The sequence below is a fragment of the Giraffa tippelskirchi genome, chromosome X (genome assembly GCF_054371585.1).
Source record: "Giraffa tippelskirchi isolate mGirTip1 chromosome X, T2T-mGirTip1v1.2.pri, whole genome shotgun sequence".
Lineage (NCBI taxonomy): Eukaryota > Metazoa > Chordata > Mammalia > Artiodactyla > Giraffidae > Giraffa > Giraffa tippelskirchi.
The window spans coordinates 104,801,060-104,814,039 of NC_137289.1; the positions used below are offsets into that span (position 1 = coordinate 104,801,060).

The 12,980-nt window shown below is 33.6% G+C and overlaps 1 protein-coding gene across 3 annotated transcripts in view; it reads right to left on the reverse strand.

Moving 5' to 3' along the window:
- Positions 1-764: 764 nt before the first annotated feature.
- LOC145536377 (zinc finger X-linked protein ZXDB-like) overlaps positions 765-12,980 on the reverse strand; it is a 51,378-nt gene continuing 39,162 nt past the window's right edge. Inside the window, exon 3 of one of the 3 annotated variants that reach the window (XM_081565589.1) lies at positions 765-4,179. Coding sequence is in view for 1 of the 3 variants with exons in the window: in XM_081565590.1 (XP_081421716.1) it covers positions 4,165-4,179 (15 nt within the window). In the remaining 2 variants the exon portion in view is untranslated. The remainder of the gene's footprint in view (positions 4,180-12,980) is intronic. The other 2 variants (XM_081565590.1, XR_014075809.1) reach the window with 2 other exon arrangements.

Consider the following 12,980-nt stretch of genomic DNA (forward strand, 5'->3'; position numbering starts at 1 on the left):
AAATGAGCTAAAGACATATACATTTCTCCAAAGAACAGATACACATGGCCAAGAGGCATATGCAGTGAAGCTCAACATCACTAATTACTGGAGAAATCCAAATCAAAACTGCAGTGAATTACCACCTCACACCAGTAAGAATGGCCATCATCAAAAAATCTATAAACAATCAATTATGGAGATGATGTGTAGAAAAGGGAATCTTTCTACACTATTTGTTGACATATAAATTGATACAGCCACTATGGAGAATACGGAGGTTCCTCAAAAAACTAAAAATTGAGAGCTACCATATGATCCAGCAATCACATTTCTCGGCATATAGCTGGAGAAAATTATAATTTTAAAAAATATATACACCCCAATGTTCATCTTAGCACTATTTACAGTAGCCAGGACATGGAGGGACTCTAAATGTCCATCAACAGAGAGATGTATAAAGAATATGTGGTGCATATATACAATGGGATGTTAAGTGGGTCATAAAAAAATAAAGTAATGTCATTGCAGCAACATGGATGGACATAAAGATTATCATACTGAGTGAAGTAAGTCAGATAGAGAAAGACAAACGCCATGTTATCACTTATATGTGGAATCTTAAAAAGGCTACAAATGAACTTATCTACAAAACAGAAATAGAGTATCAGAGGCAGGAAATCTACTTATGGGTACCAGGGTGTAAGAGGAGAGGGAAAAATTTGGAAATTAGCATTGAGATATACACACTACTATATATAAAATAAATACTAATAACAACCTACTGTATAGCACAGGGAACTCTATTTAATAGTCAGTAATAAGCTATATTTGACTACACGAAAGTCTTTGTGTGGATCACAGCAAACTGTGGACAATTCTTAAAGAGATGGGAATACCAGACCACCTTACCTCTCTCTGGAGAAACCTGTATTTGGATCAAAAAGCAACAGTTAGAAACGATCATGGGAACAACTTAGCAACTGAACAACAATAACAATGAACAATGAATGAGGAAAGAATCTTAAAAAAAAGTTGACATATGTATATGTGTAACATAATTCCCTTTGCTGTACAACAGAAACTAACACAACAATGTCAATAAACTATATAGCAACAAAAATTTTTAAATTGAAATTGTCACTAGAAATAAGACCTTTCATAATTATCAAGATAGGTAGGTTTAGTCATTAAGAAGTGTCGAACTCTTGTGACCCTATGGACTGTAGCCCTCCAGGCTCCTCTGTCCATGGGATTTCCCAGGAAGAATACTGGAGTGGGTTTCCATTTCCTTCTCCAAGGGAATCTTCCAGACCCAGGTATTGAGCACAGGTCTTCTGCATTGCAAGCAGACTCTTTACTGACTAAGCCATCAGAGAATAATTATAAAACATAAATGTAAATTAAAAGAGATTTTTAGAGTAGGTCAAACCACTACACAACTGTATGTTGTCTACAAGAAACCTACCTACTTTAAATACAAAGGCACATATAGATAAAAACTAAATGGATTAAGAAATCTTGCCATAACAACACTAGTCAAAAGAATGTGGGACTTTGTAGTACAAATAAAGTCCTCTCCTTTATCGCCCTCTACTGGTAGAACTAACACTCTGCCCTGATTTCTGTCCTTGACACTTAGCTATGTGACATTTGTCAATCCACATATGGACTGTAGCCCTTCAGGCTCCTCTGTCCAAGGAGATTCTGCAGGCAAGAATACTGGAGTGGGTTGCCATGCCTTCTTCCAAGGGATCTTCCTGACCCAGGGATCAAACCTGAGTCTCCCGCATTACGGGTGGATTCTTTACCATCTGAGTCACCAGGGAAGCCCAATCCACATTGTAAATGTTACTAAAGCTTACATTCTTTCCTAATTGTAGATAAATGTACAAATAAAACACCAGTACCCCCCCCAAAAAAGAATATAGGAGTAGCTATATTAATTTTAGAGCAGACTTCAAAGGAAGGACAATTATAGCGATTTAAAAGGGATATTTCATATAGAAAAAAATTCAATTCTCAAAGAGAACATAATTTTTAATATGTGTATACCTAACAACACAGCATCAAACTACATGAAGCAAAAACTGATAGCAGAAATACACAAATCCGCTATTATAGTTGAAGACTTTAACACCTTTCCTCAGAAATGTAAAGGCCCAGGAGGCAGAAAATCAATAAAGACATGTTTTAACTCAACACCATTTATCAACTGGCAATAATGGACATCTTTTGAATACTTCATCTAAAAACAGAATACACACATTTTTCTCAAGCTCTCACAGAAAATTCATCAATATAGAACACATTCTCATCTATAAAACATCTTTATAAATTTAAAAAATAGAAATCATACAATGTCTGCTCTTAGTCTACCAGACAGCAGACATAACAAGGGAGCTAAACTAGAAACAAATAACATAAAGATAGGTGGAAAATTCCAGAGTATGTGGAGATTAAGCAACGCACTTCAGAAAAATGAATTAAAGAGGAAAATTCAAAGAAATCTAATCATATTGTGAACCACATGAAAACAAAAACACAACTTATCAAAATTTGTGGTATGCAATGAAAGCACTGCTTACAGGGAAATTTAGAGCATTGAAGACATGTATGAGAAAGGAAGGAAGATCTAAACCAATAATTTAAGTTTCTACCTTGTATGATTAGGAAAATAAGAATTAATTAAATCAAAGTAAGCATAAGAAAAATAATAATAGAGTAGACATCACGGAAATTAAAAGCAAGAAATCAATAGATAAAACAATAATAATAAAAAGCTTGGCCTTTGAAAAGGTGAATAAAATCAGTAAGTATCTGGTCAGGTCAACTAAGAAAAGAAGCTAGAACACAAATCATACAAAAGGTATGAGAATTAAAAGAATAACAAATACTATGAAAACTTTATGTCCACAAATACAATAACTTAGATGAAAGCAGATCAATACTTTAAACTATATAATTTACCAAAATTCACAAAGGAATAAGCAATTTGAATAGGCTTATATCTATTAAAAATAAAATAAATAACCAATAAATTTTGAATATAGAAAGCACCTGTACCAGACAGATTCACTGGTAAATTCTACCAAACATGTAAGAAAAACATTATATTGAGTCTCTTAAATTTATTTTAAGTATAGAAGCTGAGGGAATACATTTTTTACTCATTCTATGAGGACAGCATTATCCTAACTCCAAAATCAGACAAAGATATCACAAAAAAGAAAACTAAAGCCCAATATTTTTAATGAACATGAAATCCTCAACAAAATATTAGTCAGCCATATCCAAAAGAGTCTAAAAAGAATTACACACCAAGACTGAATGAGATTTGTCCCTGGTGTGCAAAGCTGGTTCAACATTCCATATAAAATCAATTAATGCAATCTATCACATCAACAGACTGAAGAACAATCATATGATCATATCAATGTTGTTATTCAGTCGCTAAGACCTGTCCGACTCTATGCAACCCAATGGACTGCAGCATGCCAGGCTTCCCTATCCTTCACTATCTTTTGGAGTTTGTTCAAACTCATGTCCATTAATCTGGTGACGCCATCCAACTAGCTCATTCTCTGTTGCCCCCTTCTCTTCCTGCCCTCAATCTTTCCCAGCATCAGGGTCTTTTCCAATGAGGCAGCTCTTTGCATCATGTGCCCAAAGTGTTGGAGCTTCAACATCAGTCCTTCTAATGAATATTCAGGGTTGATTTCCTTTAGGGTTCACTGGTTTGATCTCCTTGCAGGCCAAGGGATTCTCAAGAGTCTCCAGCACCACAGCTCAAAAGCACCAATTCTTCAGCTCTCAGCCTTCTTTATGGTCCAACACTCACATCCGTACATGACTACTGGAAATACCATAGCTTTGACTATACAGACTTTTGTCAGCAAAGTGATGTCTCTGCTTTTTAATATGCTGTCTAGGTTTGTCATAGCTTTTCTTCCAAGCAGCAAGCCTCCTTTAATTTTGTAACTGCAGTAATTATCCACAGTGATTTTGTAGCCCAAGAAAATAAAATCTGCCACAATTTCCATTTTTTCCCATCTTTTTGCCATGAAGTGTTGGGGCCAGATGCCATGATCTTAGTTTTTTGAATGCTGAGTTTTAAGAAAGCTTTTTCATTCTCCTCTTTCACCTTCATCAAGAGGCTCTTTAGTCCCTCTTCACTTTCTGCCATTAGGGTGGTATCATCTGCATCAATAGAGGAAGAAAAAACATTTTAGCAAATTCCATACCCATTTATGATAAAACTCTCAGATCTTTCACAGATTGATAGACTACAAAAACTGTACAACTAACATTATACTTAATGGTGAGAAACTGGGAGCTATCCTACTAAGATCACATACAAGGCAAGGTTGTCCCCTTACTATTTTTTTTTAAATACTATACTGTATAACCTTAGTAATGAAATAAGGGAAGAAAAGGAAGTAAACGTTATACACATTGGAAAGCAAGACAAAAATTGTCTGTGTTCACTGATGATAAGTTCATCTATAAGAATATACAAAAGAGACAGGAAATAATAAGTGATTACAGAGAGCTTGCAGGATATAAGGTTATTATACAAAATTAAAGTGCTTTCCTACATACCAATAATAAACAAGCAGAATTTGAAATTAACATAAAATATCATTTATATTAATACATATGAAAACGAGATAGTAATGTATAAATGTAACAAAATATGTACAAAATCTATATGAGAAAAACTACAAAAGTCTGACAAAGAAAATTTCAAAAGAACCAAACAAATGAAGAGATATGCCATGTTAATGGATAGGAAGACAATATTATCAATATGTTATTTCCTTTCAACTTGCCTTACATATGCAGTCTATCCCTAATCCAAATCTCAGAAAGTTACTTTATGAATTTTGATAAGCTGAATCTAAAGTTACACAGAAAGGTAAAAGACACATAATAGCCAACACCACATTAAAGGACAAGTTAGAGGGCTGACATTCATGACTTCAAGAAGTCATGACTTAAAGCAAAATACATATGAAAATATGGTATTGGGGGAAAATAGACAAAGAAATCTGAGGAACAAGATAGAAAGCCCAGAAATAGACACCATATTTATGGTCAACTTATCTTTGACAAAGGAGCAGAGGCGATATAAAGGAGAAAAAAGAATTATACAGTACTGGAACAACTAGATATACACATGCAAACAAGAAAGAAAGAAAGAAAAGAATCTAGAAACAGACATTATGTATTCCACAAAATTAACTCAAAATAAACTGTAGACAAGTGTGAAATACAAAATTATAAAATTCTTAGAAGATAGTATGAGAAAACCTAAGTGATCATGTATGTTGATGCCCTTTTGGATACTATATCAAGGTATATACATGATAGATTAAATAATTGACAAGCTGGACTTTGTTAAAATTAAAAACCTCTGCTCTACAATGACACTATCCAGGATACTAGAGGATAAGACACAGATTAAGTAAGAACATTAGCAAAAGACACATTTTATAAAGTACTATTAGCCAAAATACACAAAGAATTCTTCAAACCAAACAATAAGAAAACTAACACCTTGATTAGAAATAGACCAATAATGTTAACAGCTGACTAAGGATGATATACAGAGAGCATATAAGCATATGAAAAGATGCTACACATTGTATGTCACCAGGAAAATGTAAATTAAAAAAAATATGATGCCACTACACACCTTTTAGATTGACTAAAATCTGGAACACTGGCAACACCAAATATTGTCAAGTATCAGTATATGCATAATGATATAGTCACTTTGGAAGACAGCTTGGCCATTTATTACAAAACTAAAAATTATTTTACTCTATGATCTAATAATCACATTCCTTGGTATTCACTCAAAGGAGTTGAAAACATGTCCATACTAACACTGGCACATAACATTTATAACAGCTTTATTTCTAATTGCCAAAACTTGGAAGCAATCAAGATCTCCTTTAGTAGGTGAATGGATGAGTAAACTGTGGTATATCTAAACAGTAGAAAATTGGTCAGCAATAAGAAGAAAGAAGCTTTTAAGTTATCAAAGTTATGGAAGAACTTTAAATATGTATGATTAAGAGAAATAAGCCAATCTGAGAAGATTACATATTACATGATTCTACCTATATAACATTTTGGAAAATATGAAACTATGGAGGCAGTATAAATAGCAGTGTTTTCCAGAATAAATAGATGGAGAATAGAATACTGTTAAGGCAGTGACAATACTCAATATTTTTAAGGCAGTGATAATACTCTATTTGTCCAAACCAAGAGAACCCGTAGGGAAACTATGGGCAAAGGGTGATTATAATGTGTCAGTTGTCAATTGTAGGTTTAACCTTGGTAAAAAATGTACCATTCCGGTGTGTATTGTGATAATGGGGATACCTCTGTATGTGTAGTGGTAGGTTGGATATCTCTATACCTACTTCTCAATTTCATTATAAACTCTCTAAAAACTACTCTAAAAATAAAATCTTCTTAAAAAGCAGGGATGGCTATATTAATATTAATTAAGCAGGTTTTAGCGCAAAGGGCAGTAGCAAGAACAAAGGGAAGCTTTACATAGTGATAAAATGAGCAGTCAACCAGGAAGACAAAGCTGTGTTAAATGTATATGTACTAAACAGCAGAGTTTTATACTACAAGATGTAAAGACTGATGGAACTTATGGAAAGAAACAATTCCAAAAGTATAGTCAGTGATCTCAAAACCCCTCTCTCAACAATTGTTAGAACCAATATTAAGATAATCTGCAAGATATGATCAACATACAAAAATGTCATTTTTCTGTTTACATATGTGGAAATTAAAACCAGATTAAAATTGAAAACATATCATAAAATATACCAAATATAAAATATTAGGTATGATTTTAACAATTTATGTATAGAATATATAAGCTGAGAACTACAAAATGCCCATGAAATAAAATAAAGAACATATAAATAAATAGAGATACATACTGTGGTCAAGAATTGGAATGGTCATTATAATAAAAAAAAGTTAATATTCTCCAAGTTGGTCTATATATTTAAGTTTCTACCAAAATCCCAGCCAAAACTATTGTAGATATAGAAAAGTTTGTTCCAAAGTATATACAGAAGTGCAACATATGTAAAATAGTTTTGAAAAAACCAAAATGTAAGGAACCACTCTTATAAATGATAGGCTTATTTTATAGCTGCAGCAATCAAGACACCGTGGTACTGAGGATGAACAGCACAAAGGTGAATGAAACACACCAACCAAAAGATGAGGCCCACATAAATATGCCTACCTGATTTTGCAAAGGTGCAAAAAGAAATTTGTTACGGACATTTTTTCCCCCTCAACTTAAGGTGTTACAAGTAAATAATCATAGGCAAGAAAATGAACAAAAACTTTGTCTTATTCAAAATGTAAAGATCAAGTGGATCATAGGATTATGAATGAATGCAAAAATATAAAATAGTTTTAAGCAAGGTAAAATCTTACTTAGAATAAAGTTACTAACATAGTTACTAAGTTAATACTAACAAAGTTACTAACTAAATTTTGTGAAAATTTTTTACATAAGACACCAAATGCACAACTCTTAAAAGGAAAAACTGAAAAAGTGGACATCAAAATAAAAAGTTTTGTTCTGTGAAAGACCCAGTTATGAGGATGAAAAGACAAGCTACAAATCGGGAGAATTTTTGTAAACCATATATCTAACAAAGGACTAGTATACAGAGTATATAAAAAGCTCTCCAAATGCAAAAGTTAAAAACTCAGAGAAACAGTAAACAATTAGCAAAATATCAAAAGACATGAGAAAGAGGAGTAATATTGAAAATGATGGTATAGGGCGATCCAAAACTCCATCTGTTCATTAAGGCATTAAAAAATAAATATGCTAGAAATATCAATCAATAAAATTTTTAGAGTCCTAGAATATGCTCAAAGCTTTGAAAAAATGCTTACTGGTGATAGAAACTGATAAATTTCAGTAAGAGTGTTGTGGCACTTTAACTCACTCACCAGCTCAGAGGTGACTGTGGGGAGAGTAGCTTCCATTCATCTGTGTGAATTGCCAGAGAGGTTAATACATACCTCGTTATCAATGAATTGTTGTCTTTTAATAATCCCAAATTGAAAAGTACCTAGTTGTCTTTTAAGAGGTGAATAGTTTAAACAAACTGTAGTGTATATATATATATGTACCACGTAATCATGAAAATGCGAGGAAACAAGATTTTGGTGCATGCAGCAACTTAGATGAATATCCATGGAATTATGTTGAGGGGAAAAAATTCAATTCAAAAAATTAATATTCACTTTGAACAAAACATCACAAAAATTATAAATTAATAAAAATGATGAACAGATTAGTAATGCCAGTGGTAGAAAAGAGGGTTGTGGAGGAAACAAGGAAGTGATGTGACTACAAAATTAAAAAGCAACAAACAGGAAGGTTCTTTGTGATGAGGGAAATGCTGTATATCTATACTGCATTAATGTCAAAATTCTGATTGTGATATAGTACCCCAGTTTTGAAAGGTATTACCTCTGGTGAAACTGGGTGAGGAGTGAATTGGGACTCTATCATTTTTACACCTGCATGTGAAACTGTAATTATATAAAAAATTATGAAGTTTAATTTAAAAATGTTACAGAGTATATAAGCACATTTATATCACATTATTTTTTTTAATTTATTTAATTTAATTGGAGTGTAATTACTTTACAATATTGTAGTGGGTTTTGCCATACATTGACATGAATCAGCCTTGGGTGTACATGTGTCCCCATTTCTGAAACCCCCTCCCACCTCCCTCTCAATCCCGTCCCTCAGAATTGTCCTAGTCCACCAGCTTTGAGTGCCTTGTTTCATGCATCAAACTTGGACTGGTGATCTATTTCACAAATGGTAATATACATGTTTCAATGCTATTCTCTCAAATCATCTCACCCTCACCTTCTCCCACAGAGTCCAAAAGTCCATTCTTTACATCTGTGTCTCTTTTGCTGTCTCACCTATAGGGTCATCATTACCATCTTTCTAAATTCCACATATATGTGTTAATATACAGTATTGGTGTTTTTCTTTATGATTTACTTCACTCTGTATAATAGGCTTCAGTTTCATCCACCTCATTACAACTGATTCAAATGCATTCTTTTTAATAGCTGAGTAATATTCTATTGTGTATATGTACCATAGCTTTCTTATCCATTCAGCTGACGATGGACATATAGGTTGCTTCCATGTCCTGGCTATTGTAAACAGTGCTGCAATGAACATTGGGGTACATGTGTCTCTTTCATCTCTGGTTTCCTAAGTGTGTATGCCCAGCAGTGGGATTGCTGGGTTGAATGGCAGTTCTATTTCCAGGTTTTCAAGGGATCTCCACACTGTTCTCCATAGTGATTGTACTCATTTGCATTCCCACCAACAGTGTAAGAGGGTTCCCTTTTCTCCACACCCTCTCCAGCAATTATTGTTTCTAGACTTTTTGATAGTAGCCATTCTGACTGGCGTGAGATAGTACCTCATTGTGGTTTTGATTTGCATTTCTCTGACAATGAGTGATGTTGAACATCTTTTCATGTGTTTGTTAGCCATCTGTATGTCTTCTTTGGAGAAAAGTCTGTTTAGTTCTTTGGCCCATTTTTTGACTGGGTGGTTTATTTTTCTGGAATTGAGCTGCAGGAGTTGCTTGTATATTTTTGAGATTAATTCTTTGTCAGTTGCTTCATTTGCTATTATTTTCTCCCATTCTGAAGGCTGTCTTTTCATCTTACATTCAGTTACCACAGCTGAGAGAATTCAGCACCACTAAACCAGCTCTTCAAGAAAAGCTAAAGGATCTTCTCTTGACATGAAACACAGAAAAGGTTTATAAAAATGAACCCAAGCAAAAAATTAAATGGTAATGGGAATCATACTTATCAATAATTATCTTAAATGTAAATGAGTTGAATGTCCCAACCAAAAGACAAAGACTGGCTGAATGGATACAAAAACAAGACCTGTATATATGCTGTATACAAGAGACCCACCTCAAACCAAGGGGCACATGCAGACTGAAACTGAAGGGCTGGAAAAAGATATTTCATGCAAATGGAGACCAAAAGAAAGCAGGAATAGTGATACTCATATCAGATAAAATAGACTTTGAAATAAAGGCCGTGATAAGAGACAAAGAAGGACACTACATCATGATCAAAGGATCAATCCAAGAAGAAGATATAACAATTATAAATATATATGCACCTAACACAGGAGCACCTCAATATTACATATTGAGGCAAATGCTAACAAGTATGAAAGGGGAAATTAACAGTAACACAATAGTGGGGGACTTTAATACCCCACTCACAACTATGGATAAATCAACCAAAGCGAAAATTAGCAAGGAAACACAAGCTTTAAATGATACAATGGACAATTTAGACCTAATTGATATCCATAGGGCACTTCACCTAAAAACAAGGGAATTAAACTTTTTCTCAAGTGCACAAGGAACCTTCTCCAGGGTAGATCACATCCTGGTCCATAAATCTCGCCTTGGTAAATTCAAAAAAATTGAAATCATTTCAAGCATCTTTTCTGATCACATTGCAGTAAGATTAGGTGTCAACTGCAGGAAAAAAAATCTATTAAACATACAAACATATGGAGGCTAAACATCATGCTTCTGAATAACCAACAGATCATGGAAGAAATCAAAAAGGAAATCAAAATATTCATAGAAACAAATGAAAATTAAAACACGACAACCCAAAACCTATAGGATTCAGTAAAAGCAGGGCTCAGAGGGAGATTCATAACAATACAAGCCTACCTCAAGAAACAAAAGAAACATCAAACAAACAATCGAACTTTACATCCAATGCAACTAGAAAAAGAAGAAAAGAAGAACCACAACGTTAGAAGAAGGAAAGAAATCATAAAAATCAGAGCAGAAATAAATGAAAAAGAAATGAAGGAAACTATAACAAACATCAACAAAACTTAAAGCTGGTTCTTTGAGAAGATAAATAAAATAGATAAACCACTATCCAGACTCATAAGTAAAAAATGCTAGAAGAATCAAATCAATAAAATTAGAAATGAAAATGGAGAAATCACAACAGACAACACAGACATACAAAAAATCATGAGACTACAATGAGCAATTATATGCCAATAAAATGGACAACTTAGAAGAAATGGACAAATTCTAAGAAAAGTACAACCTTCCAAAACTGGACCAGGAAGAAAGAAAATCATAACAGACCTGTCACAAGCATGGCAATTGAAACTATAATACAAAATCTTCCAACAAAAAAAAAGTCCAGGACCAGATGGCTTCACAGGTGAATTCTACCAAAAATTTTGAGAAGAGCTAACAGCTGTCCTACTCAAACTCTTCTAGAAAATTGCAGAGGAAGGCAAACTCCCAAACTCATTCTATGAGGCCACCATCACCCTAATAACAAAACCAAAGATGCCACAAAAAAAGAAAAATATGGGCCAATATCACTGATAAACATAGGTGCAAAAATCCTTAACAAACTTCTAGCAAACAGAGTCCAACAACATATTAAAAAGATTATACATCATGACCAAGTGGGCTTTATCCCAGGGATTCAAGGTTTGTTCAAAATTTGCAAATCAATCAATGTGATACACCACATTAACAAATTGAAAGATAAAAACCATATGATTATCTCAACAAATGTAGAGAAAGCCTTTGACAAAATTCAACACCCATTAATGATAAACTTTCCTGAAACAGGCATAGAAAGAGCACACCTCAACATAATAAAAGCCATTTACCACAAACCAACAGCAAAAATTATACTCAATGGATAAAAATTGAAAGCATTTCCCCTAAAATTAGGAATGAGACAAGGTTGCTCACTCTCACCACTACTATTCAACATAGTTTTGGAAGTCCTAGCCGCAGCAATCAGAGAAGAAAAATAATAAAAGGAATCCAGATTGGAAAAGAAGAAGTAAAACTCTCACTGTTTGCAGATGACATGATCCTCTACATAGAAAACCCTAAAGACACCACCAGAAAATTACTAGAGCTAATCAATGAATATAGTAAAGTTGCAGGACATAAAATTAATACACAGAAATCCCTTGCATTCCTTAACACTATCAATGAGAAAACAGAAAGAGAAATTAAGGAAAAAATCCCATTCACCATTGCAACAAAAAGAATAAAATACTTAGGAATAAATTTACCTAAAGAAACAAAAGACCTATATATAGAAAACTATAAAATACTGATGAACAAAATCAAAGATGACACAACTAGATGGAGAAATATGGCATGTTCATAGATTGGAAGAATCCATATAGTGAAAATGGGTATAGTACCCAAAGCAATCTATAGATTCAAAACAATCCCTATCAAGCTACCAATGGTATTTTTCAGAGAACTAGAACAAATAACTTTACAATTTGTATGAAAACACAGAAAACCTAAAATAGACAAAGGAATCTTGAGAAAGAAGAATGGAACTGGAGGAATCAACCTGTCTGACTTCAGGCTATACTACAAAGCTACAGTCATCAAGACAGTATGGTACTGGCACAAAGACAGAAATATAGATCATTGGAACAAAATAGAAAGACCAGAGATAAATCCATGTGCACATGGACATCTTGTCTTTGACAAAGGAGGCAAAAATATGCAGTGGAGAAAAGACAATCTATTTATCAAGTGATGCTGGGAAAACTGGTCAACCACCTATAAAAGAATGAAACTAGAATACTTTCTAACACCATACACAAAAATAAACTCAAAATGGATTAAAGATCTAAATATAAGACCAGAAAGTATAATACTCTTAGAAGAAAACATAGGCAGAACTCTCTTTGACAGAAATCACAGCAAGATGCTCTATGATCCACTTCCCGGAGTAATGGAAAAAAAAATAAACAAATAGAACCTAATTAAACTTAAAAGTTTTTGCCACAACGAAGGAAACTATGAGTAAGTTGAAAAGGTAGCCTTCAGAATGGGAGA